At 42.6% G+C, this 25,106-nt stretch overlaps 1 protein-coding gene across 3 annotated transcripts in view; it reads right to left on the reverse strand.

Annotated features, from left to right (window-relative positions):
* PTPRJ (protein tyrosine phosphatase receptor type J) overlaps positions 1–24,461 on the reverse strand; it is a 31,560-nt gene extending 7,099 nt beyond the window's left edge. For 2 of the 3 annotated variants that reach the window (XM_048485891.1, XM_048485893.1), the window contains exons 1-14: positions 24,374–24,461; positions 15,524–15,796; positions 13,109–13,381; positions 11,678–11,806; positions 10,906–11,098; positions 10,646–10,761; positions 9,187–9,274; positions 8,062–8,103; positions 6,471–6,479; positions 6,142–6,229; positions 4,891–4,981; positions 3,015–3,088; positions 2,795–2,929; positions 355–474 (exon numbers count right to left, since the gene is read on the reverse strand). In XM_048485891.1, coding sequence (XP_048341848.1) covers positions 355–474; positions 2,795–2,929; positions 3,015–3,088; positions 4,891–4,981; positions 6,142–6,229; positions 6,471–6,479; positions 8,062–8,103; positions 9,187–9,274; positions 10,646–10,761; positions 10,906–11,098; positions 11,678–11,806; positions 13,109–13,381; positions 15,524–15,796; positions 24,374–24,410 — 1,668 coding nt within the window. In that variant the 5' untranslated portion in view covers positions 24,411–24,461. The remainder of the gene's footprint in view (positions 1–354; positions 475–2,794; positions 2,930–3,014; positions 3,089–4,890; positions 4,982–6,141; positions 6,230–6,470; positions 6,480–8,061; positions 8,104–9,186; positions 9,275–10,645; positions 10,762–10,905; positions 11,099–11,677; positions 11,807–13,108; positions 13,382–15,523; positions 15,797–24,373) is intronic. The other variant, XM_048485892.1, reaches the window with a different exon arrangement.
* Positions 24,462–25,106: the final 645 nt, after the last annotated feature.

A 25,106-nucleotide genomic window follows, 5' to 3' on the forward strand; every position in this document is an offset into this window, starting at 1 on the left:
GAATAGAGAAGGATGATAGAGAGAAGCTCACCAACAACAGCTAAATGAGTAGCAGCAATGGAAGGAGGCAGAATAAGGAAAAGGCAGTTGCAGAAGGAGGAAAGACAGTGACAGGTTGTTCAGGCAAAACATCTGCTGTTAAGGAAAAGTGAGATTAAAGTCTATGAGAAACACAATAAGTCCAAGTACATTTTGTAGGGCAATCTCAATTTTCTAACTTCCAAGTGTTCAACCCAAGATGTCCATTCAATATGTTTTCTAGAACTGATGCAATAAAATATGATCTGTGATGTTATTATTTTTCATGCACACATACTCACACATATACATATGAGAACGCTACTAATTACTCACTTTTCCCATGGAAAAATCTCTTATTGTCCACTCTGGAAGGATAATTTCTGAGGTCATGGCTACAGTTATGTCCCCATAGTTCTTGGACTGTTTATTTGGCCAATATTCCTCACACTTTGTCTAAAAAAAAAAGTAATATGGTGCATTATGCCATACAATAGAACATATGAGAGATGGAATGGAGGAAGATTTTGATGTATGGTATGGCTCACTGAAGAAGATATTAAGTGCAATATTCTCAATAAGTACTGCTGGTGACAGGTGTAAGCAAATGTAAGAACACACAGAAAAATGGGTCTTCTGCTTAAATATTTGAATCACTATACTACAGTTGTCCTAGAATGCAGCAGGACCATTTTTTCTTGACTCAAAGACTTTCACATCCAGTCACAATCAAATTCAGGATATGTGGGGAAGCCAGTTCATAGCCAATACACCACCGACTTGTCTACTTCAAAGCACCTTCAGAATGAAGGATACACGAGATGGATGCTTTTTAGTAGTTTTAGGGTGCTGTTTTCCCAGGAAAGTGCTATTGGGCTTGTTGGGGAAACCCATATGTGTCCCAAGGAACATGTGGGTTTTCCCAAATATCATCTCCTGGGACTGTTTTAGGCTGAGAAAATGGTACAGTGGGGGGAATTGAAGCCTCTTCTCCATGTGAACCATGGTTCTGAATTCAATTGAGCACTGCACATACAGAAACTGAGAAGAACACACAACTTGTATGTGACTGAGTTACAGCTGACATAGGGCAGAACTCAGACCCAACCTGTGAACTCTGTAATGTGTGATGAGGTAAAAAATTAATAGTTTCCATATGTAGGAACTGACCTGGCTGTGCCATACTAAAAAACTGAGTATTATTTTTTTATTGTTTTTGTTGTTATTATATTGATTTATTTCCCACCCCTTACAATAGTCACCTACCCTTTACAATAGAATTGTGTATAGGTCGCTAGCTAGATGTCTCTTCTTAGTAGGCCTGTGCTAAACCAACATTAAGTAAATTGTCAAGCAGTGGCAGATTCACAAGCAGTTTGTGAACACCACTATACACTGAGCACTCAGAGCATGTATTGAATTATCTGTTGTGAGGGGGAGTTGTCTCAAAAAAGGGATAAAAATACTATTTAACAAATACGTACTATAATCCTACGGTACTTTGGTTTACCATATATACTCGTGTATAAGTCGACCCGAATATAAGTCAAGGCACCTAATTTTACCACAAAAAACTAGGAAAACGTATTGACTTGTGTGTAAGTCTAGAGTGGTAAATGCAGCAGCTACTGCTAAATTTCAAAAATACAGATACCAATAAAATTACATTAATTGAGGCATCAGTAGGTTAAATGTTTTTGAATATTTATTTCAAAGAAAAACAGTAAACTAGCCCTATAAGTGGAAAAGAGGGTCAACAAGAACAATATGGTATCAACAATAAATTTAAAAGTACAAAAAACTTAGCTCAATCAGCAACCAAGCTAAAACACAAAAGTTAAAATCCTTCAAAACTGGATTCCTCCTCCTCATCATATGTCCAAATGTAACCCAACTTAGATTTTAAGAGGGATATTATCAGAAATGGAAAAGGAATTCAAGTCTTTGCCAGTGTGATCCCACCTTGTGACCCTTAACATTTACCAGACTAACAACAAAAGAAACTTTAAATCTGTTTTCTGTTTCACAAACAATAGTGTGCAGTATGACAATGAAATATGGCAAACCAATACAGAAACAATAATCAACATATAATAATTCTGGCCTGCTATGCTAAACAGACTAGCAGGGTCTCAGTCCTTTACAGTTCTCTCTAGCTGTGTCCTGTGTCACTGTTGATGGACATGCAGCTTTGCTGTTCTTTGCTAAGCCCTCTCTCCTTATTGTCAAGCCCTCAAGGGTAGCCCTGAAATATGCCTCTAAACAATTCTGAGGAAAATAATATTTATATAGCATCCAATATAACAAATACAAACTAATAGTCAATCAATATAAACACAATATCCCCTTCTCAACAATTAATACAAACATTCTCATACCTGAAATCTGCAAGTACAGTTCATAACAACTGAACTCTGTGAAGTTGACTGGCTCCAGGCCTCTTAACTGAACTCTGTGAAGTAGACTGCTCCAGGTATAGGCCTCTATAACAGTTCTGAGGAAATGGAGCCTTTTCTTCCTTATATGGAAAATCTGAGCTCTTTAGCTCCCCCTAATGGACCCTGGGTTACACAGAGCTATGGCTATAGTTAGTTGTATATAAATACAGTATATCCTTGAGTATAAGACCCGAGTATAAGTCGAGGGAAGCTTTTTCAGCATTAAAAATGTGCTGAAAAAGTCGACTTATACACGAGTATATACGGTACTTGTCTATACCACAAATTCTTAACACGTTGCAGCATATGAAAAATCAAGGAAGAAAATCCCTACTTACTCTGCCTTGTTCAATGCATTTAGTCAGCATAACAATAGTATGAATACTTTTCTCCCAGATCATGCGCCAGAAGTCTTGAACAGTGTTTGGTAAAGGACCCTGAGCAGCAATGAACTCTTTCTTGGAATTGTATCCCTGAAACAGAAATACAGCATTTTTCTTATTCTGTACATATCGCTCATTAAACCTATGAATTTTGTAACATGATAGGAAGACTTACAGGGATATAGTTTGCATTAACGTAATCACTGAATGGATGGCTTTGGACTGAAAGTTTAACACGAGAAATATCATCTGCAAACAAACAAAAAATTAGCACCTCAAGATACTTTTCTCATAACATACGAATATAAAAATAATGAATAGCTACTGGAAGAAAACCACAACAAATGAGGTAATTCAGGGAGGATTTAATTAATCTTAATTATTTCAGCTAAGCATTAAAACAAATCTACATATTTCCTTTTTAAAATACTACCAATTATTCGGAGAAAGTTAGAAACACTTGAGTTAAAATGAAATCAATTTAAATCCCATTAATTTCAAATTGACTTAATTCATTTTCTTGAGTTTGGGCTGTTTTGCATACAAAATATATTTTTAAAAAACATAGATGGAAAAAACACACTAAATGATAAAATTACATGAGCCATGTTAGGATGGCAATATTTATAAGACCTTTACTTATTCACTATACATTGAGTTTGATTCAATTCACTGTTGACACAGCATCTAAATGTACAGGCAGGAGTAGGGGACACAGGTTTAGGTATGCGTCCATGTTTGTGTTACTGCTTTTCATTCAGAAAAAGAAAGCATTTTCCTCTATTCTCTTGCTTACGCCTCTTCCAAGACAGTTCAAGCAAAAAATTGCTTCTGACCTCTGCAGGCAAAACTGCTTATCAGGTGCATGGGTGTACAAGAGAGAAAATGTACCCTATGCCTCTCTTTCATCCAGTCTGCACACTTCTTGCAACCCAGAGAATATAAGCGAAATGTTTATCCCTGTGCAAAACATATACAGCATCACAGTACTGAATGGAGCAGAGAACACATAGCTTTTATTAGATGAAGAAAATGCTCTCAAGGACACTAATAGCCCCATCCAAACCCCATGGCAGCAAGCTGAGGTGCAGCGCCACCCCACTGCCCCCAAAAGAGCTTCCCAGCAGCGCAGAAAGCAGGGAACAGCCCTGAAACCCACTGCTGAAAAGCCCCATAGAGGAGAAAGGACATGTGCTGCCAAAAGGGCAGCATATGTCCAAAGGCTGGGGCACAGCGCAACTGGCTATCAATCCTGGAAGGAAGCTGACTAATGTTGGTTCCACCCCCAGGAATGCCCCCCACACCCTTCACACTGGCGTCCAAGCAGAAAGCCAGCGCAACCCCACTGTGGCCCAAACCTCTGGGCTTGATGGCGGCGGGGCTGTGGGAGGTGCAGCCGCCAGTGCTTCTGCCCCCTCCGCCAGAGTATGTGCCCAGGAGAGGGCCAATGCACCGGCACAGTTGTGCACAGTCTCCATGGGCCCTTTCAGTCCTCCCTTTGGATGGGGCTGTAAGACAGTGTAATGATTAGTAAAAACTGGACATGCTGGGCAGAAAACCCCCCGATCAAGATGAACTTATTTGGTCAGAATATCTGACAACTCTTCAGAGTGGAAGACAGCCCTTTTCATTCTCTCCCTGCTACTCCCCATATTGTGCAATTATGAAAAAACAGATGACAGCCAGAATACAACTGCATTTCTGAAGGTTACTTTCATTATTTTTAGCAGACAGATGCATTGTACTACTGCTATTCAAAATAGCTTTTTGCTTCATTTTAATTAGGTAATGAATGCACATTCCTAATGAAAACCAGATGCGATAGAAAGAAGAAATGTTCTGCAACAGTGAAATTAAAAACCCAAGCATGCAATGTATATTATAACAGGTCTGTAATTTTCCACTCTGATTCCTGGAAAAAATAAAGTTTTTCAAAAGTAATCAAAAGGCAGAATTACAGTTTGCTAAAATGTGCTCAATTTAAAATCAGAGGGTCTAAATTAATTTTTGGTAGCTGTAAGCTGAACATAAAACAAGGTTGAGGATCTTACACGGCAAGACATTGTTGTATCTATTTTTTCCTTTGTTATCTGGTAGTTCAGCAGCAAATTTGGGCTGATTAACACCAACTGGCCTGAGGTCCTGCAATAAAAAAAAAGAACTGGTTTAACACTATACTCTCAAACAGTACCTGGAAACTTGATCTTAAGAACATGACATACTACTGGACTTGGGGTATCAATTCAGAAATATGCAGTTTTAAGATGGGTTATCCTTCTGCATTTTCATGGCATGTTCTGTCAGGATGCCTAGTGGGAGCTGGGGCTGCTTTCGTTTTCTGGGCTTTGGGGGGATGAAATGAGATACTACGGGTATGCTGTGTAATACAAACCGTTTCTACCACTAGGTGCTGATCAAGGCCAGCTCCAATGGGCTACTGCTCTTATCATATTGTCTGCATATTTTCTTGCACTGTTCACCTGAAGGGGGTGTGACCCTCATAGATATTACTGCTGTGTGAGTGGGAAAAAGCCAGTTCTGGTTTTTCCAAGTTGTCCTCAGGATGAATAAAATCTCTGTTCTCTACACTGTGTTGTTTCAATCATTGGGGATCTGACATGTTCATACCTGATTTGTATTTATTTTTGTATTGAAACTCCTCTTTTCAGTCTGGCTCCGAAAAGTACCTTACACTTAAAATTTCCAGATTTCATTGGATCTGTATCTATTTTAATTAATAACGAGGGTTTTAAGTTTTGTATATCATTTTCTGTTGTACATCGCCCTAAGCCCTTTGGGGGAGGGTGACTCATGAATCAAATCCATCCATCCATCCATCCATCCATCCATCCATCCATCCATCCATCCATCCATCCATCCATCCATCCATCCATCCATCCATCCATCCATCCATCCATCCATCCATCCATCCATCCATCCATCCATCCATCCATCCATCCATCCATCCATCCATCCATCCATCCATCCATCCATGTGGATATAGCATCTCAGATGACAGTTTCTCTTGTGTTCTGTTACTGGGGACTAAGTGTGAGGTTGTCTCTGCCTGATCATAAAATTTCCCTACCCAATAAAAGAAACAGAGAAACAAGAGACAGCTGCTATTCATATATTAATGCAAAACACTGCACACTTGTTTGTTGATATAGAAGAGATGGGATGATCTTGGCAATTCATCTGTGCTGGGCATGGCATTTATGGAAATAGCTTTTTTGTGGAGGAATGTTTAAAAATGCAACACAGATAAAAAAACAAAAAACAGACGGTCATTAAATGCGTACCTCATACTCCTCTGCAAACCCACAGTTTGAATCAGCTTTTTGTTTCTTAAAATAAGATTCAAAGTTTTCAACTTTAATTAATTTTGATCTGCAAGGGGAAAAAATAAACATGAACTTTCATACACAACGATTAAACCATGCTACAGAGCTAAGCTAGAATTATCAAGGTAAAAAAAAGAACAACTGGAATGCAAAAATTTTATATATCAAGTCCACATCTAAATAAACATTCAACCATGCTTAAATATAAAACACTAAAGAATTGTTCAGAAAATAATAAGTAAATACAAGACATTAACTTGTTCAGAGTTAGAAAATTATTTACTTACTTTTTAGGTCTGGAGAGGAAAAAGGAAAAAATGGAAAATGATATACATTACTTATAGTTTTTATTAACAGAGTCTTAATAAATTTCAGACATAGCACTTTGGATCCAAAGGTGGCAGTATGACAGAGCATAAAATACTAATTCTACATCTTGGAAATTCCTGTTGCCACAAGAATGCAATTGATAAAGCTTAGGAGAAAAATAATAGACTAGACCATCTGCATAATTTACAGCAAACTGTTACCATTTATAAATGGTTGCAGTTCAACCCTGAAAACACTTTCCTGGAGGTAAACCCTACTGAATAGACCTAAGTGGAATTCTGAGTAGACTTGCATTAGATTGCTGTCTTACCATTACACTGTTTAAATTCCATTGAAGTTAATGGGCTTGGAATATAGCATTGTTTAAGATTGCACTGTTACTTGCCTCCTCCCCTTCCCCTCCCCAAAAGTAATTGCTTCACCTGAAAGAGAGAACTGTTACTATGCAACTCAAAACATTCTACAAGCCTTTGCTTTTACGTTGGCTCATCTCTAGAACATGAAGAATGGTGGATTTTTCAGCAGTAATCAGACTAGGGTCTATGCACAAGGTGTCTGCTATGCGGCAGGGGTGAATGTCCACTGCAGCAAGACTTTTTAATAGATGTATTTACCTGAGCCCTGCTTTCAATTTCAATTCTCCCTGCACCATGACACTAATTGAAGTGAGACTTTAATTTTCTTCTCGGGGGGGGGGGGGGGTACCAGTGAGCATAGCTTTGTCCCTGACATCTTCCCTCTGTGCACACCTCTCCGCCTCCCCCTTTTCAGATTTGATATTACTTCAATTTTTGTTATTATATTTATATATCGATAAAGACAGAGAATCACTGCAAAATCGCTGCCTTTTATTGCATTTGAAAACCAAATGGCAAATCAGCCATTTCTCTCATACTTTTATTTTCAGAGCCCTTGCAATTAACAACAGGCTTTGGGGGTGGGGGGATATGTCTGTAGGATGAATTACGAATTCTGGCTAATCATTTCATAACAAGTCTCTCCTTTTCTGGCAGAGGCAGCAGGAAATGTGTATGGAAGGTGGGAGGGGAAAGATATCATTTCTAGGACATGGTCCCCTTCTTCAGCAGCATGTGGTCCAGGGAACTGATTTGCCTCTTTCTTTGGGAGGGCATTATTTTTGGAAAGGGGCTACAATATCAATAGAACTGCAATCACAGGTATATCAATATAACTGCAATTTACCAAATAACTGCAATTTAAAGGGCTTTACCAAAGCCCTTTATCATGCAACTACCGGGTGTGATGAGATCTGTGCCCTTAAGAGGGAGTCGATGGGCAGAGTTAAGAGAACCAGGAAAAGCAGAGGCCCAATGGAACTTCAACAAGCAAGCTACGGAACAGACAGTGAATGTTTCCTCACATCTAAACAAAGAAACATGAGGAGACCACTTTGGAGCCCCACTGTGCAGCTAAGAGCCCTGAGGAAAGCATTCCATGCATAATGGGCCTAGAGTATTAATGAGTATAGATAGTCAAGTATGGATTTATTCCTCTGTACTAGAAAATGTCAGAGAACAGCCAACTTACGCAATTGGAGAAAAAGGCACCTCATTGTTTTTTCTATCTTTCCTGTAAAATTGTAAAGTTTAAGAAAGGTTAGTACCAACACACAGCTCCACACAGCTCCTCATGTCACTAACCTGCTAAATTTTGCTAATATATCCATATTATGCTATAAATTTAAAATGATTTCCAAATAGCAGCATTAATGCATTCACAGGGGCTAAGTAATTTATTAAGAAGGCTAAGAAACACCAGTATTCATACAAAGACATAATAAGAACAATAAAAACTTTGGTTAGGAAGGGGATCATTGAGGAAATGGCCAAACAAAAGTCAAAAGTCTTCACCCACTTGCAGAAAATGGCACCAGAAAAGTCTCCCTGGGGAGAGAGCTCCAGAGTTTTGGTGACATGACTGAGAAGGCCCTCTCCTGGGTTGCTAGTGCTACCCATCTAATTTCTGAAGGTGAGGCACCCAAAGCATGCCCTCTACAAAGGACTGTAATGGTTGGGCGGGTTTGTAAGGAAGTAGGTGGTCCTTCAGGCATATTGGTCACAAACCTTGTACGGTGGTAGCATCAAACCCATTTGTTAAGAGGACCAGATAGGACAAAGATGTTACACAGTGCAGCAAGTGGCTCTCAATCCCAATCCAGAAAGATGGTCCACTGGCACAGGTTATCCACAAGGGCAACCAAGGGTGTTTCAATCTCCTAACCAGGCCTATAACCCAATTACAAAGGATCTAAACAATTTGCCTCCTCAAAGAAAGCCTGGGTGGAGCTGAACTTATTGTAATGAAACAGAACAGGGAAAAATAACCCTGATCAGGGTTGTTAAAACCCTAATAATGGTTAGTTTTAAAATTCAAAATGGATTGAAATCTGTTTCAATTGCCATGGCTTCTCCCAGGACCTCTGGAAATTGTACCTCCATACAAATGGTGATAAATGCCATATCAGTAATCCCTATCCTTTTCACAGAATATCAATTTATAGAGTTTTTATATTCGAAAATCTGTAACTTAACAGCTATGGAATTGGTTCACATTTTCAATACAAGCTCTTCAAATATGTGAAACAGAAGCTGTAGTGATTTTCATTAGAAACATTAAAATATAATCATCATGAAACTGTATACTGTGTAATACCTTCTCTTTTTCCAAAAGATGAAACCCACTATTGCAGCAACAAGAACAGCACCCAGAATACACCCAACAACGGCTCCTGTGATAACTTCTTAAAAAAGAAATATGGACAACGGTCACAAGTAACATCAACGACCACAGTAATCTCTCTCTCTCATCAATATAACCGTGTGTTTGTTCTTCATGATCTAACGCCGAAACAGCTGGACCGATTGCTCCCAAATTTTGACACGACGTGGCTTCCCATTGTGGGCAGGTTTTACGACCTTCACCGGGCTCGCAGGTCACATTGGTGCCCGGTAAAATGCACGTTTCCTCAAACCTGCAGCAGACCAATGAGGGGCCGCCGTACTGGGGAGGGGGCCTGGCTTGCCCGCGATCGCCGTGGCATGTGCGCTCATGCCACATGAACCCGCCTGCTGTTGGAAGCACAAGCACCCACAACACACAGGGACAGAAAGGAGGAACGTTCCAAGCCATGCCGTGGGAACAAGCTGGAACCCCTCTCCCCTTCCTCCTCCCTTCCGTGCGTGGTTCCACACAGTAAGCCACAGCAAAGCATGGCCGGTTCTGCTAGTGAGTTCTAAAAACATTCAATACTACAATACAATATAATGTTAAGAATCACCTAGCTTTGTTTTTCACATTCAGCATTTAGACTGTATTTGGTTGACCATGTTTAAATATGGAAAAAACCTATAGTGCAGTAATTGCAATTTTAAAAGTCTCATTATCCAAAGGACTGAAAATATTAATACTACCAGTTGAGCTCTCAGAAGGACAAAAGAAGTCTCTAAGTACATAAAAGGAAAAAGGAACTAGCTCAACTTCGACTCTGGTGTGGTTCATATGTTTGAAGTAGACCTGTTTGCTACAAATACCTTACGGAGGACACACATATTGTGTGGCCCATACAGAGGAGACACATGTTGCTAAATCATTGGGAGCTTGCCACAGCTGATACACTGAATAATTTAATATGTTAATATGTTATTAATATGTTATTAAAAATTCACCATCTCTGCTAGGACCCAAAAGATGGTGAAACCTTTAATAATATTATTATTAAAAACAAATTATACCATATTAAAAGCTACAAACATTATTTATATTTAAACAAAAAATCTTGAAAACCCTGTAATAGTCTTTTTCAGTACTGCCCCAAATTTCCCAGTTTTTCAAACTGAAATAATTAAAATATCTTCACACTTTCATGTGGCACATTTTGAGTGAGAAATGCCTCAAGACACATTTTACGAATTCTAAAAGATAAAATATTTTATAGAAAGTTTTTTTCTGACTTCCACCAAATATTCTAACTTTTCTATCAGAAAAAAATGGATTTAAAAATCTGTAAAAAGTCCCACCCTCCACAGACCTTCACATCTCTGAGGAGAGCAAGCCTGGGTTCCCCAGCAGGAATGATAAATAAACACCAACAGCAACATGGCAATATTTGTACCTGGATTTTGGGGTAAGGCAACAAATGAAGAGAAATCCGAAAATGAGACATAGCTTTCCCTTGAGCTGATAGAGTCATTCTTAAAAACGATAGACGTGAAACCAGCCACACATGCACTAATGAAAGGTAACAAAGAAAAACAGTCATTAAGCTGCATTAGCATCAGAGTTTAATAAGAAATGCCAATCATTCGTTTGTTATGTGAAGTTTGGTCACATGAAGGACTCAGGAAAATACTTTGAAAAACTTCATAAAAATACCTATATGAGCCAAGAGGATCTAGCTTCCCATTGAAATAGTGATGATGTGTTGAGCCATCTCCTATTTCAATACTATAACGATCATCTTCGTGGGAATGTTGCACATATTTGACATTTGCAACATAAGAATTTGTTTTTCCCTTGGTAAAATCCTGATAAGTGTCTGTCAAAGATGCATTGCTGCACTTCATTTCTGTATAGAAAAAAGTACATTACAAAATAATTTTAAAGACTGAATAATAGGCAGCGCATTATTAAAAGCAAGCACAAAAATTGGAAAGCGTTGGAGGTAAAATGTTCACCATCTATGTCTTTGAGCAGCATGTCATTTCAAATAAAAAAAAATTGAACAGAACATACTCTTATGTATTTAGCTGTTACTAGCTACTTTAGAAGAATGGTTTTGAAGTAGCTGGAACTGGCAGAAATGGTCAAACTTATGATTTGTGGTTTGGATGAGTAGAACAAGAAAACAGATATAATAGGAAAAATGTGTTTTTTATTAGTAATATCAATTAAGAATTAACTCTTTAGCTGTAACTGGAGAGCCAGTGGAAAATTTGTTAACTATCATTCTATTTGGTGCAGGGGAAATCAGGAGCCCTCCCTTTCCCCTTTTTAATGTAGCTTTTTCTGTGGTCTTGGTTGTTGCTTTTGTCTGTCTTTTAAAAAGTTTTAATAAAAAGTAATTTTTAAAACAGATCCCTCAGCTTCTTGCAGAAAGACAGATTTTTTAAATAATGACCAAGTGACTAGTATGTGATATTTTTACCTTTTGATGAGATTATTACCGCATATGCTTTTAATGGTCCATTAATGGGATTAAAAGGCCAAAACCGAACTTTCAATGAGTTATGACTAGTTGCCTCAATAGCAGGTGGTTCAGAAGGAACTGGAGGATCTGTGCAGCAAAACAAAGCAATGGTAAGAAATTTATCAAAATATGGAAGAAATGTGAAATCAAAAACTCTTTAAAAAGTACTCAACTCTCTTTTGAAAAACTATGAAGAAACATCTTCCACTGCTTGTGTGAGCAATGAAGAGCTCACTTAGTGATGTTCTGTACATTCCATCAGGCATACTGAGGTTAGGTTAAATACCTGCTGAATAGGCTACATTTCTGAAAACTCTAGATACAAGTCACCAATTAGATCTACCCCCCACCCCATTATTAAGAATATGAATGCTATGCTATGAAGATTCTGTAAAGAGAAGCCACTATGTTTGCAGTTACCTACAAGTATTACCTTCCCTTTATGTTAACAACATTTAAGATACAGTAAATATACTACTCAAGTAAACCAACACAAAAGCTGTAGCATATGCATGGAGAAGCCACATATTTCAAGTTTATTGCACCAGGGAAAGTAGTCCCTTCGCAGTAATAAAAATCCCTTCCCTTAGTGATTCAAGCTGAATACATTCTGACACTACTGTAAGATTTCCTTGTGTCAACTGGCATTCAGCTTCCAGAATGGGATTGAATGCTACCCTAGATGTACAATAAATCTTGAAAGGATTAATATCACCTAAATGTATCCCCCTAAGACATTCCCTACAACAATATACATAATTAGACCTAATTGATAAGTAAATAAAATCTTCTAAGCTCTTTATTGCTTGCAAATTTCTGGCAACTTAAGCTGCGGGGTCATCTGAAATGTCCTGAAAGTGGGGTACCATTGAGCACAATAGTTTTTATGTTAAATTTGTATTTCCGAACAAAAACATTTAGTTGTTTGTGTCAACATGGAGCAAAAAAAACCTCTTCCTTTCCAACTATGACATAATTGGGGCACGGTTATTAACTCAGTCAGTTTTCAAGGAATTAGATGGTTAAACAGACAAAAAAATAGCTTCTGCGTAAAACATGTATTGTTAATAAGATGTTCTTTTTTGCTGCATTTTTAAAATTGTGCTTCCTCATTAGGTCCCTAGAGAAGGAGTACAAGCTGAAAAAACCCCTGATGTGAATGAACTGCCACACTGTCAGACATTGATACTGAGTATAATGGACACAATGTTTGGAAAATATAAGGTAGTTTTCAGGCGGGCACGTACACTACCTTTCATTGCAAAGGTTTACATGTAATGACCCGCTCCAATCTATGCCCATTATTCACTCTGTCATCTAGAAATGTGTTATCCATAAGCACACTTCCGCACCCCCCAATCAACTTGGACAAGCAGGCTAGATTCTTACCAGTGATACTTGTACGACACATTTTTTCCCGTGGAGAGCTCTTTTCCCCACATGACTGGGTTACAATCCTAACTGTGTAGTTGGAAAAGTAACTCAGATTTTTCATTACAGCACCCTGATTTTCTGAGCTGTAATGTTCCGTTTTGTTGAAAGCACTGTTTGAGATCTGAATCAGAAAGCCATTACAAAGGCCAGAAGGAGGATTCCATTTTAAAGTCAGTTCTGGCTGCTTAGGTACTGATGTACAGTTCAGTTCATCCACTGATGCTGCAACTAATACAAAACAAGGTGAAAATGTAAAACAGCCATTAAACTGATAGCATAACACACAGTGTCTAAATGACTATACCCTTTCCCACTTAAAAATCTAAATGGGTTGGTGCCAGGTCTGGCTTGGTGTTTAGGGTGCAGGGAGAGTTGGGGGGGGTTGGAAGGAATTTGGAAGGGTTGGTGCCAAGTCCGGTTTGGCTGCCACTGCCCTGCCGAGCCTGGGTTGGGGGTGGGGGAGGATTGGAGGGGACTTAGGGTGGCTGGTGCCTAGCCTGGCTTGGTGTTTGGGGTGGAGGGAAGGTTAAAGAGGACTTGAGAGGGCTGGTGCTGGGTCCGGCAGCTTGAGGACCACACGTTGGAGATCCCTGATTTTTTGGTAATATTTATAGTCCCAACTGTCAACACCTTTTAAACATGAAGAAATTGTATGTATCGAAAATACTTTTACTACACTGTCCTAAATAGGCAAAGGTTGCTTACAGATACCAATGACTAGGGGAAAAGTTTTTAAAAGTTACTGCCACAGGAGACAGAACCAATCACTGCCTTAAATCTAGTTGAAAGGTGGGATATAATAATTAATAAAATGGCTGCTGTTGTGACTTACCATCAGTCACACAATGAAGACCCTTGTGCTGTGCTAGCAGCTGCTGCCAAAGCAATGTTTTTTTTAAAAAAAATCTTCACAATCAGAAATTTTGCTGGGCAAAAGCTCTTCCTGACTCCTTCCTGAAAATGCAGGCACCATGTTGGGGACCCATGCTCTACACATCCCCCTACCAGGAAGGGAGATTGCAGAGGATTCTGGGACAACATCCCATTTCTTGATAGAAGGAACCCCAGAGGGAGAAGAGCTCAAACTCTTTTCTTCTCTTTTCAGACCCAATAATTGTTCTCCCTGTTCCTCTGCCTGAGGCATGAAGGAGGAAGAATGGCACTGCATGCACATATAAGATTCCAAGGGATTTACCCAATCCTTCTCTTGTTACGTGTTTGTGTACATGTACATGGCACATAGCTTTCCCTCTTCCACTCTCTAGGAAGAAGTGGCAGTTGCCTAATGCCAGAGCACCCTTCTGTGGCCCCTTCAGCAAATGTCAAAAGTGAGTGAATGGTGCCTCATTAGCTCATCCTGTGTGTATGTGGTGGTGGTGGTGGGGAGAATATCAGTGGCAGCTAGGAGCAGAATCACCATTGCTTTCTCATTTGCCTGACCACTCTGGATACTGGTGCCTTAGTCCTGCCCTGGGGGGTGAGGGCACTAGGCAGTGCCTGGCTGAAGGGAAGCCAAACTCTGAAACTGGTTGTCTATGAAAGCCTTTGTATATGCCTCTAAATGCACATGCCTCTAAATGTATATGCCTCTAAATGTACATGCCTCTAAATGTACATGCCTTTGTATATGCCTCTAAATGTCTACATATGTATTATTTGCATTATTCGACTCATGCCGTATAATTCATATTGCTGATACTGCATGATAGACTGTATAAATACTTTCTCTTTCCTCTTTATAAATTCCACTTAAAAACCAGAAAAATGTTTTGAGAATTTTCTCTTAAATAAGCATTATGCCTTTTTGAACTGTTTTCAGGATTTTTTCTGATTTTAGTATGGCGCACTGTGATGTTCTGAGGTAATTTGCTCCCTCTGCTGTACCGGACCTCATCAATTGGGGCCTCAGAGGTAGCTGGCCTCCTGTCTTATGCCAGAACAAGCTGGCTGATTATGAACAGGTACCTTACTTCATCACAAGCCTTGTAATGCTTCTACATCGATGCCCTTTCTTACTCAATTTTGATTTTTTCTACTAGGTCAATATGGAGATGATTTCAAGTTATCATGGAGATTGCAATATCAAATGTGACTGTCTCCATAAGGAGTCTTTCAGTAGCTACCAGGGGAGCTTGCCTTCACATATTGCCTTCATTCTTGCTCCCCCCAGTTTAGACATCTTCAGAGAAAGAGAGATCCTTGGTTTCCTGATTTCAGGGGTTACGTTTACAACAGGGTATGCCGACTCTGCCAGGACCATCAGCAGCAGGCATTCCTGCACCCCACACCCACCCCACATTTAATTTGTGAATTCATACATCATCAGATTGGGGGGGGGGGGGATGCCCTACCATGAACTTTGATGCTTACCTGTACAGACAGACAGGATGCTGGAGTCTCCTTCAGTTTTGCCATTATTCACTTGTGCAAAAACTGAGAATATATAAGAGGTGCCTGGATTTAAGTTCTGGATGGAGGCCATTTGGGATGAGAATGTTTGGTTGAGGCCCTTTGTAGTATTCACATTTATTATGTATACTCTGTAGGTGTATCCAGAAGCAGCTGCATCTTCAGAACTCCAACTTAAGATTACTTCATTTTCGCTGATATTTTTGATTGTGATATTAGAAACAGCACTGGGTTCTGTTCAAAACATGAGAAGTATGTTTATCCTGTTTGTACTACCCTGCACTTTGCTTTTAAGCTCACTAAACTTCCACCTAGTTTACATATTAAAACAGGAACTGAAATATATTCAGAAACTAAAGCCTAATCTCACTTAATTGAAACCCAAAATCCATCTCCCCAGGAAACATGAAAACCATCACACCCTACTGTTGTCTTTCAAATATTCAGTTCTATCCTCCAACTCAGAGAAAAGCACAACCAGAAATTGACAAGATCTAAAATATTCCCAGTTTCTGTGGCCTTGATCTAACATTTGTATGTAAGCTTTTCAATCAGGTTTGTTAGCTGAATAAGCAGCAATTTAGCTGCAGGAGGAATAAACACTCCTGAAATAGAGTCTGACTGCAAGAGAAAGGCATTCATTTAACCAAGTGGTTCTCAACCTGGGGGTCGGGACCCCTTTGGGGGTTGAACGACCCTTTCACAGGGGTCTCCTAAGATTCTCTGCATCAGTGTTCTCCATCTGTAAAATGGATAAATGTTAGGGTTGGGTGTCACAACAACATGAGGAACTGTATTAAAGGGTCACACGGCATTAGGAAGATTGAGAACCACTGATTTAACCAATTTACTTGTAAAGGGACTTATGCTTTCTGGATTTCCTGCAGTTGTGTGATCTGCTACAAATGTGGGTATATGATAAGTATCAGGTGTTAACAGAGATACTACAGCACTGGCGCTTTGGGATGTCTTGTACTCATCAGTATCAGATGTACATGGACTACAAAAACTGGAAAAACACTTAAAAATACCAAAAAAATCACAAATGGGGGATGGAACTTGGGACATGTAATGGGGGGGCTGAACCCGGGAACCCCCCCTTACCCACGTCCTTGCCAATAAGTAGAGTCTTTAAAATCTAACAGAGAGATTGATAGAGGAGGAGGGAACTACCTCAAGAACATAAGAACAAGCCAGCTGGATCAGACCAGAGTCTATCTAGTCCACCTCTCTGCTACTCGCAGTGGCCCACCAGGTGCCTTTGGGAGCTCACATGCAGGATGTGAAAGCAATGGCCTTCTGCGGCTGTTGCTACCGAGCACCTGGACTGTTAAGGCATTTGCAATCTCAGATCAAAGAAGATCAAGATTGGTAGCCATAAATCGACTTCTCCTCCATAAATCTGTCCAAGCCCCTTTTAAAGCTATCCAGGTTAGTGGCCATCACCACCTCTTGTGGCAGCATATTCCAAACACCAATCACACGTTGTGTGAAGAAGTGTTTCCTTTTATTAGTCCTAATTCTTCCCCCCAGCATTTTCAATGAATGCCCCCTGGTTCTAGTGTTGTGAGAAAGAGAGAAAAATGTCTCTCTGTCAACATTTTCTATCCCATGCATAATTTTATAGACTTCAATCATATACCCCCTCAGAGGTCACCTCACCAAACTAAAGAGTCCCAAACGCTGCAGCCTCTCCTCATAGGGAAGGTGCTCCAGTCCCTCAATCATCCTTGTTGCCCTTCTCTGCACTTTTTCTATCTCTTCAATATCCTTTTTGAGATGTGGTGACCAGAACTGGACACAGTACTCCAAGTGCGGTCGCACCACTGCTTTATATAAGGGCATGACAATCTTTGCAGTTTTATTATCAATTCCTTTCCTAATTATGCCCAGCATAGAGTTTGCCTTTTTCACAGCTGCCATGCATTGAGTTGACATTCCCATAGAACTATCAACTAAGACGCCTAAATCCCTTTCCTGATCTGTGACTGATAGCACTGACCCCTGTAGCGTGTATGTGAAGTTTGGATTTTTTTGCCCCTATGTGCATCACTTTACATTTTGCTACATTGAACTGCATTTGCCATTTCTTAGCCCACTCACCTAATTTATCAAGGTCCACTTGGAGCTCTTCACAATCCTTTGCGGTTCTCACCACACTACATAATTTGGTATCATCAGCAAACTTGGCCACCACGCTACCCACCCCTACTTCCAGCTCATTTATGAATAGGTTAAAGAGCACTGGTCTCAAAATGGATCCTTGGAGGACACCACTCCTTACATCTCTCCATTGTGAGAATTTCCCATTTACACCTACTCTTTGCTTCCTGTTCCTCAACCAGTTTTTAATCCATAGGACGACTTCCCCTCTTATTCCTTCATTGCTGAGTTTTCTCAACAGTCTCTGGTGAGGAACTTTGTCAAAAGCCTTTTGGAAATCCAAGTAGACAATGTCCACTGGTTCCCCCTAATCCACATGCCTGTTTACACCCTCAAAGAACTCTAGTAAGTTTGTAAGACAGGATTTGCCTCTGCAAAAGCCATGCTGACTCTTTCTCAGCAGGTCTTGCTTTTCTACATGTTTTATAATGTTATCTTTAATGATAGATTCTACTAATTTGCCAGGAACAGATGTCAAACTGACTGGCCTGTAATTTCCCGGGTCCCCCCAAGATCCTTTCTTAAAGATTGGTGTGACATTGGCCATTTTCCAGTCTTCAGGGATGGAGGCAGACTTCAGGGATAAGTTGCATATTAAAGTGAGAAGATCAGCAATTTCATGCTTGAGCTCTTTAAGAACTCTTGGGTGAATGCAATCTGGGCCAGGGGATTTGGTAGCATTTAGTATATCAATGGCTGCCAGAACTTCTTCCTCGTCTACCACTATCTTTGCTAGTTCCTCGGAATCGCCTCCTAAGAAGCATGGTTCAGGTGCAGGAATGTTCCTCACCTCCTCTTGGGTGAAGACAGATGCAAAGAATTCATTCAGCTTCTCTGCAATCTCCCTGCCATCTTTTAGCACACCCTTTGTTCCTCATCTAACGGGCCTACCGCTTCCCTTGCTGGCTTCCTGCTTTTGATGTACTTGAAGAACTGTTTGTTGTTGGTCTTGATGTTCGCAGCCATGCGTTCCTCATAATCCTTTTTTGCCTCCCTTACAGCTAACTTGCTTCTCTTTTGCCACCATTTGTGTTCCCTCTCATATTCTTCATCAGTCAAACTGGACTTCCATTTTCTAAAAGACATTTTCTTTTTTCTGATAATTTCCTCAACCTCTCTTTGTTAACCATGGTGGCTTTCTTTTTTGGACTGGGTGCTGCCTTTCCTAACCTGCGGAACACATTCCAGCTGAGCTTTTATTACTGTGTTTTTAAATAACCTCCAAGCATCCTGGACAGTTTTGACTCTCTTGATTTTCCCTTTCAGCTTCCTGCGTACTATCCCCCTCATCTTTGAGAAATTTCCCTTTCTGAAGGCAAATGTAACTACATTAGTAGTTGTCACTGGTTCACATGCAGAGATACTGAATCTGATAGCATTGTGGTCGCTGTTCCCTATCGGCTCAACAACACGGACTTCCTGCACCAGGTCCTGGGTCCCACATAGAATTAGATCTAGGATCACCTCTCCCCTGGTTGGTTCCACAACCATCTGCTCTAAGCCACAGTCATTTAGCATATCCAGGAATGCTCTCTCCTTACTATGACCTGAACATGCTATGACTATGCTCCTTACTATGACGTGAACATGCATTTTTCCAGTTTATATGGAGATAGTTAAAATCACCCATTACCACTACATTTTTGTTTTTGTTGGCCTCTCTAATTTCTTTTTCCATCTCAGAATCCTCTTGTGCGCTTTGGTCAGGGGGACGATAATATATTCCTAATATTAAACTGTCCTTCACACCTGGTATTGATATCCACAGTGATTCTGTAGGGGAACCAGCTCCCCTTGCATTGTCTATTTTATGTGACACTATGCTCCACCCTTAATGCGCCCTGTCCTATCCTTCCTATAGAGCCTATAGCCTGGTATAACAGCATCCCACTGGTTCTCCTCATTCCACCATGTCTCTGTAATGCCCACTATATCAAAGTCCTCCTTCAAAACTCTGTACTCCAGCTCCCCCATTTTAGGTCGAAGGCTTCTACTATTAGCATAGAGACACCTGTATACCCTGTCTCTGTCCTTAACCTGGGATTTTTGTGCTTTACCCTCAAGTCTTTTGTAGACACTATCCCTTGTCACATGCACATTTCTATGTTCCTTACTTGTATGTGGTTGATTTAGAAAAACCTCCCTCTCTGTCTGCATCCCCATAGATACTGTATTCCGAACCGAAGTCACCTCAGCTCCTGTTGGCTTTCCCCCAGGGCTCAGTTTAAAAGCTGTTCTGCCACCTTTTTAATGTTGAGCGACAGCAGCCTTGGATTCCTCTTTGGTTAAGATGAAGCCTGGGGCCTCCTTTTGTACAGGCCTTGCTTGCTTGTCCTGGAAAAGGTTCCCCAGTTCCTGAACAAATCTGAAACCCTCTGCCTTACACCACCTTCTCATCCACTTGTTGAGACCCTGTATCTCCAGCACTTGCCTAGCTCGCCCTCGCGTGTAGAAGACAGGAAGGTAGCATTTCTGAGGAATGCCACCTTGGGGAGTCCTGGACTTCAACCTGTTACCTAGCAGCCTAAATTTAGCTTCCAGAACCTCCCGGCTACACATTTCCCAATATGGATTTGGTGCCAATGTGAACCACAACTGCTTTGACTCCACCCCAGCACTATCTACAAAGCCTATCTGAGGCGAAGTGTGACATCCATGGCAACCTTCGCACCAGGCAGGCAAAGTCACCAATCGCGGTCATCACGCCTCTCACTGAAACCCAACTCTCTATATTTCTAATGATCGAATCACCCACTACAAGGAGCCCCCCATCTCCCTGAGGGGTATCTTCAGTGCGAGAGGATATCTGATCACCAGCTAAGGAAGGGGTCTCATCTAAGGGAGCATCTTCCCCCACCTCAGACTGGCACCCTCTGTCCCCAAGACCTTCATTCTCCATGACATCTGAAGGGATGTCACCTTGGGAGTGGGATCTGGCTGTTAGGTCCCTGAAAGCCTCGTCTGTCACCCTCTCTGCCTCTTTCAGCTTCTCCAGGTGTGCCACCTTGGCTTCAAGAGAACGCACATGTTCCTTGAGTGCCAGGAGCTCATTGCCTAGTGGCAGATAGTCATACATGTGATACTCCTAGTGGCAGATAGTCATACATATGACACTCAGTGCAAAACACTGGAAAGCCCCCATCCCCCTGCTGGCTTCCTGCCTTCATATCTGATTTTGTTTAGATATTTAAATATTAAACTTTGAGTCAGTGCCCCCTGGAGCTATCTGTATCTACTATCCCTCAAGAAATGTCCTTATTAATTTAAAAAACAAAAACAAAAACAAACAAAAAACAAAATTGCGCGCTCCGTTAGGGGTGCGCCGCTGGTTCCAGAGACTGAACTAAAGACTGACTCACCTCAGGAGCCCCACTCTGAGCAGCCCAGGACAAAGAGGAACCTCTGTTAACCCCTGTTAAGCCCCCCCTCCCAGCAGCCTCAAGAAAGTGGACCTAAGAAAGAAAGGAAAATGACAATAGGTAGACCAAAGGCAGGGACTGGAGACAAAGAGATGGCCTTTGTTGCAGTCAAAGCAGGAAGGAGAGCCCCAAGGCAAAGACACTGAGTTTGGAGGTATCACAGAGCAGTGAAGCCAAGGGTGAAACAAGAGGGCTGGGAGCAAAACATTTGGGCTGCTGGAGGGAATGCCTGCAAGATGCAAGAGCTACAGACCAGTGAATTTATTTATTTATTTCAATTTTTATACTGCCCCTCCACTTACACAAGCAGAGATGTGAGTATGGAGTTGGGAGATGTCAAAGGAAGAGTTTATCCAATCTTGTGCAGTACAGAAGGGGTAAGACTCAAGAAATTTGCCAGCCCTAGAGAAGGTGCAAGTGGGCTGAATGAGGAGAATCAGGAGAAATTAGAGAGAAACTCCTGCGGAGGACAGAGGGACTTAAAACTTCCATGGTGAAGGGCTCCAGAGCACTGCAAGGAAGAGCGGTGAACTGAAGTCAGCCCTTGAGGACAAAGCAGGACTGAGAAGAGAGAAAGACAGGATCCTTGATGGAAGGATATGGCAATGTAATCAGGGGTCTGGGAAGTCAATATCTGGGTGTATAAATAAACTCAACTGTGGTACATGGCCAAGGAAGGGGCTTTGCCAGAACAATGAAAACCTCTGGTCTGAGTTCATGGTAAGCAGCACACCAGCTTCCCTCACATGTTCTGCATATGGATTGAACAGACAGGGTGATAAAAATGCATCCTTATCTGAGACCCATCCTTATCTGAGACCTGAAAGCTGCTACACAGAAATAGAGCTGGGTGTCAAACACATATTGAGGACATTTTAATCCAAATCTCCAACCTCTTCCAGTGGTTTTACTTTTTCCAGACATCTACTGTTTCTTGGCATTTGTGCCTCTTCCTTTCTGCCAATTTTGACTGAAAGGAGACTTCTTACTGTAGGGGTTGACCTAAACCTGGCACAAAATCTGTACTCCATCTGTGCCTTCCTAGGTTTTCCACAGACACTGGTCATCTCTATAAATTTAAACAATAAAAAAAATCTTTCAAGTGTGTGTAAAGTGCTGTCAAGTTGCAACTTATGGTGACATCAAGGGGCCTTTAAGCCAGGTGAGAAGCAGAGGTGGTTTGTCATTACCTTCCTCTTAAAATATAAAAAAGCATATGCTTGTCTACGTGGTATTATTACCCATATATGTAAAATGTTATAAACTTGCAATGGATTTATGACTGCCTGGTAGGGTTTTCAAGGCAAGAGTCATTCAGAGGTGGTTTGCCATTGCCAGACTGTGTAGCAACTCTGGACTTACTTGGTGGTCAGCTTGGTGGTTAGTATCCAAATAGTATCCAAATACCAACTAGAGCTGACCTTTCTCATCTTCTGAGATCTGACATGTGTTATAAATGGCCTATTCCTTCCTTTCTAGTACTTCCAGGAAGACAATGCTTCTCACCCTCACATCTGAGAGATGGATATAATAGCTTGATAGCCATACAGTGATAAATTTGCTTTTTCAAGTTAGACTACCAGTAGAACTTTTATTTACTTATTAATTGCAACCGTATTTCTAAGGGCCATTCAGAACTGCTTCTTAAGCAGACCTAGGAGTACAATTTACTTACCCCAACACACATACACTTTTAAAATGTTTTCAGCATTAATAAATTGAATGCAAAAAATATGTTTATTAACATGTAAATTCCCTAATGAGTTCCTTGGCCTCTGACCTACTCATTCTTCTTGCTCCGAAATTCTACTTAGGACTTTTCTCGAGATTCTGACAGATTGGGTGTGTGTTGCACTGCAGGCTTAGGCCCTTTCCACACGGGCGATTTACAGCGGCCCAGGGATGGCAAAAACGCCGTCCTGGCCGCCCGGGAGCGGCGTGAAGCCGCTCCTATTAACCTCGCAAAACTAGCGAGGTTTTTCTAAAGCACCGTCTTCCCATAGGCGCGGTGCGAACTGCACCGGCGGGAAGACACTGCTTTCCCCCTCCCCTCCCCTCCCATCCTTCGTCACTCTGGAGGGCTGCAGAGCCCAGCCCACGCTGCCCTCCGACCCTTGGAGGTCGGAGGGCAGCGTGGGTGGGTCCCTGCAGCCCTTCAGAGTGATGAAGGACAGGACAGTGAGTGGAGGGGGGCGACCAGAGGCGGCTCCATATGGAGCCACCTCTCTGACTGAGGGGGAAGTGCCGGCCGCTCGAACGCTAGCATGCGAACGGCCCCCGAGCCTCCACCAGCATAATTTATCCCGGCAGAGGCTCGGCTCCGCGTGCGTGTGGAAAGGGCCAATGTTTCTTTACAAAACATCCCTCACTTCTTCTCTGGCTCTCCCTGTGTGAGAAGGAGAGGAAGCATAGCTTGAGCTGGGGAACTCAGTGGCTAATGAAATTCCTCTTTAGCATCATGTGAGGTATTAAGCAAACAATACCTTGCTGGCTGCTGCTTCCCAACTTCCAAGAAAGGAAGAAGCTATGCTGCAATGGGAGCCACACAGAGTTCCACTGGGGGTGAACAAAATGGACCTGAAGGAGAAGGGAGCAGGTCTGGACAAACAAGCTTTCTTCTGTTTCGCTCTATTCCTCTTCCCTATTTTCCTTCTTTGATTTAATTCTAGTTCCTTTTTCATCCAGTTCTCCAGGGAGTGGAGCTGTTGAAATGCATATGAATGAGATGCTTGGGGTAACTTAAGCAAGCCCTCTATTTGCATCTAGTGGTACCGGCTTCTTTGCAGGAACAGCAGCGGAAGGTCCAGCGTTTGCTCGCTACTGATCCTACCTTGCCCTGCTGCGATGAGCCAAAGTACTCTGCACTAAGGACTCAATATCTGTGTGACAGTGCAGGTCGGGGCAACTCAGAGGGAGCCTTGATTGCAAGTGTGTTAATGTATGCAGAAAAGGATGCCTTCGGGAAGTAGATGGGGAATAATACAAGGGTATGGGAAGATAGAAAGAGAGGGGAAAGCTAGAGGAAGCGATTTATTAGAGAAGCAGAGGACAAAGAGAGTGTTTAGGAGGGTCAGAGAAATCTGGAACTACAAGCAGATTTGTTCAATTTAAAAAATTCCATATTACCCTTGCCTGACTCTCAGCTAATTACTAACTAGGGTGTAAAGAGCAAGTTTCCCAAATGCACCTTAGTAATACAGAAATAAACAATGAAGGTAAATATAGTTACTTGTATAGGTAGATATATTTTCTGGATCTCCGTCCATATCAGCTACTTGTGGATATATGGTGAATGTATACCGTGTACCAGGGTGGGGGGGGGGGGGGTTGGGGGGGGGGCGGGGTTGGTGGGGGGGGGGGGGGTTGGGGGGGGGGGGGGGTGGGGGGGAGGGGGGGTTGGGGGGGGGGGGGGGGGGGGGGGGGGGGGGTGGGGGGGGGGGGGGGGGGGGGGGGGGGGGGGGGGGGGGGGGGGGGGGGGGGGGGGGGGGGGGGTGGGGGGGGAGGGGGGTTGGGGGGGGTGGGGGTGGGGGGGGGGGGGGTTGGGGGTGGGAGGGGGTGGGGGGGGGGGGGGGTGGGGGGGGGGGGGGGTGGGGGGGGGGGGGGGTGGGGGGGGGGGGGGGTGGGGGGGGGGGGGGGTGGGGGGGGGGGGGGGTGGGGGGGGGGGGGGGTGGGGGGGGGGGGGGGTGGGGGGGGGGGGGGGTGGGGGGGGGGGGGGGTGGGGGGGGGGGGGGGTGGGGGGGGGGGGGGGTGGGGGGGGGGGGGGGTGGGGGGGGGGGGGGGTGGGGGGGGGGGGGGGTGGGGGGGGGGGGGGGTGGGGGGGGGGGGGGGTGGGGGGGGGGGGGGGTGGGGGGGGGGGGGGGTGGGGGGGGGGGGGGGTGGGGGGGGGGGGGGGTGGGGGGGGGGGGGGGTGGGGGGGGGGGGGGGTGGGGGGGGGGGGGGGTGGGGGGGGGGGGGGGTGGGGG

Source organism: Sphaerodactylus townsendi, linkage group LG02 (assembly GCF_021028975.2).
Source record: "Sphaerodactylus townsendi isolate TG3544 linkage group LG02, MPM_Stown_v2.3, whole genome shotgun sequence".
NCBI classification, from domain to species: Eukaryota; Metazoa; Chordata; class Lepidosauria; order Squamata; family Sphaerodactylidae; genus Sphaerodactylus; species Sphaerodactylus townsendi.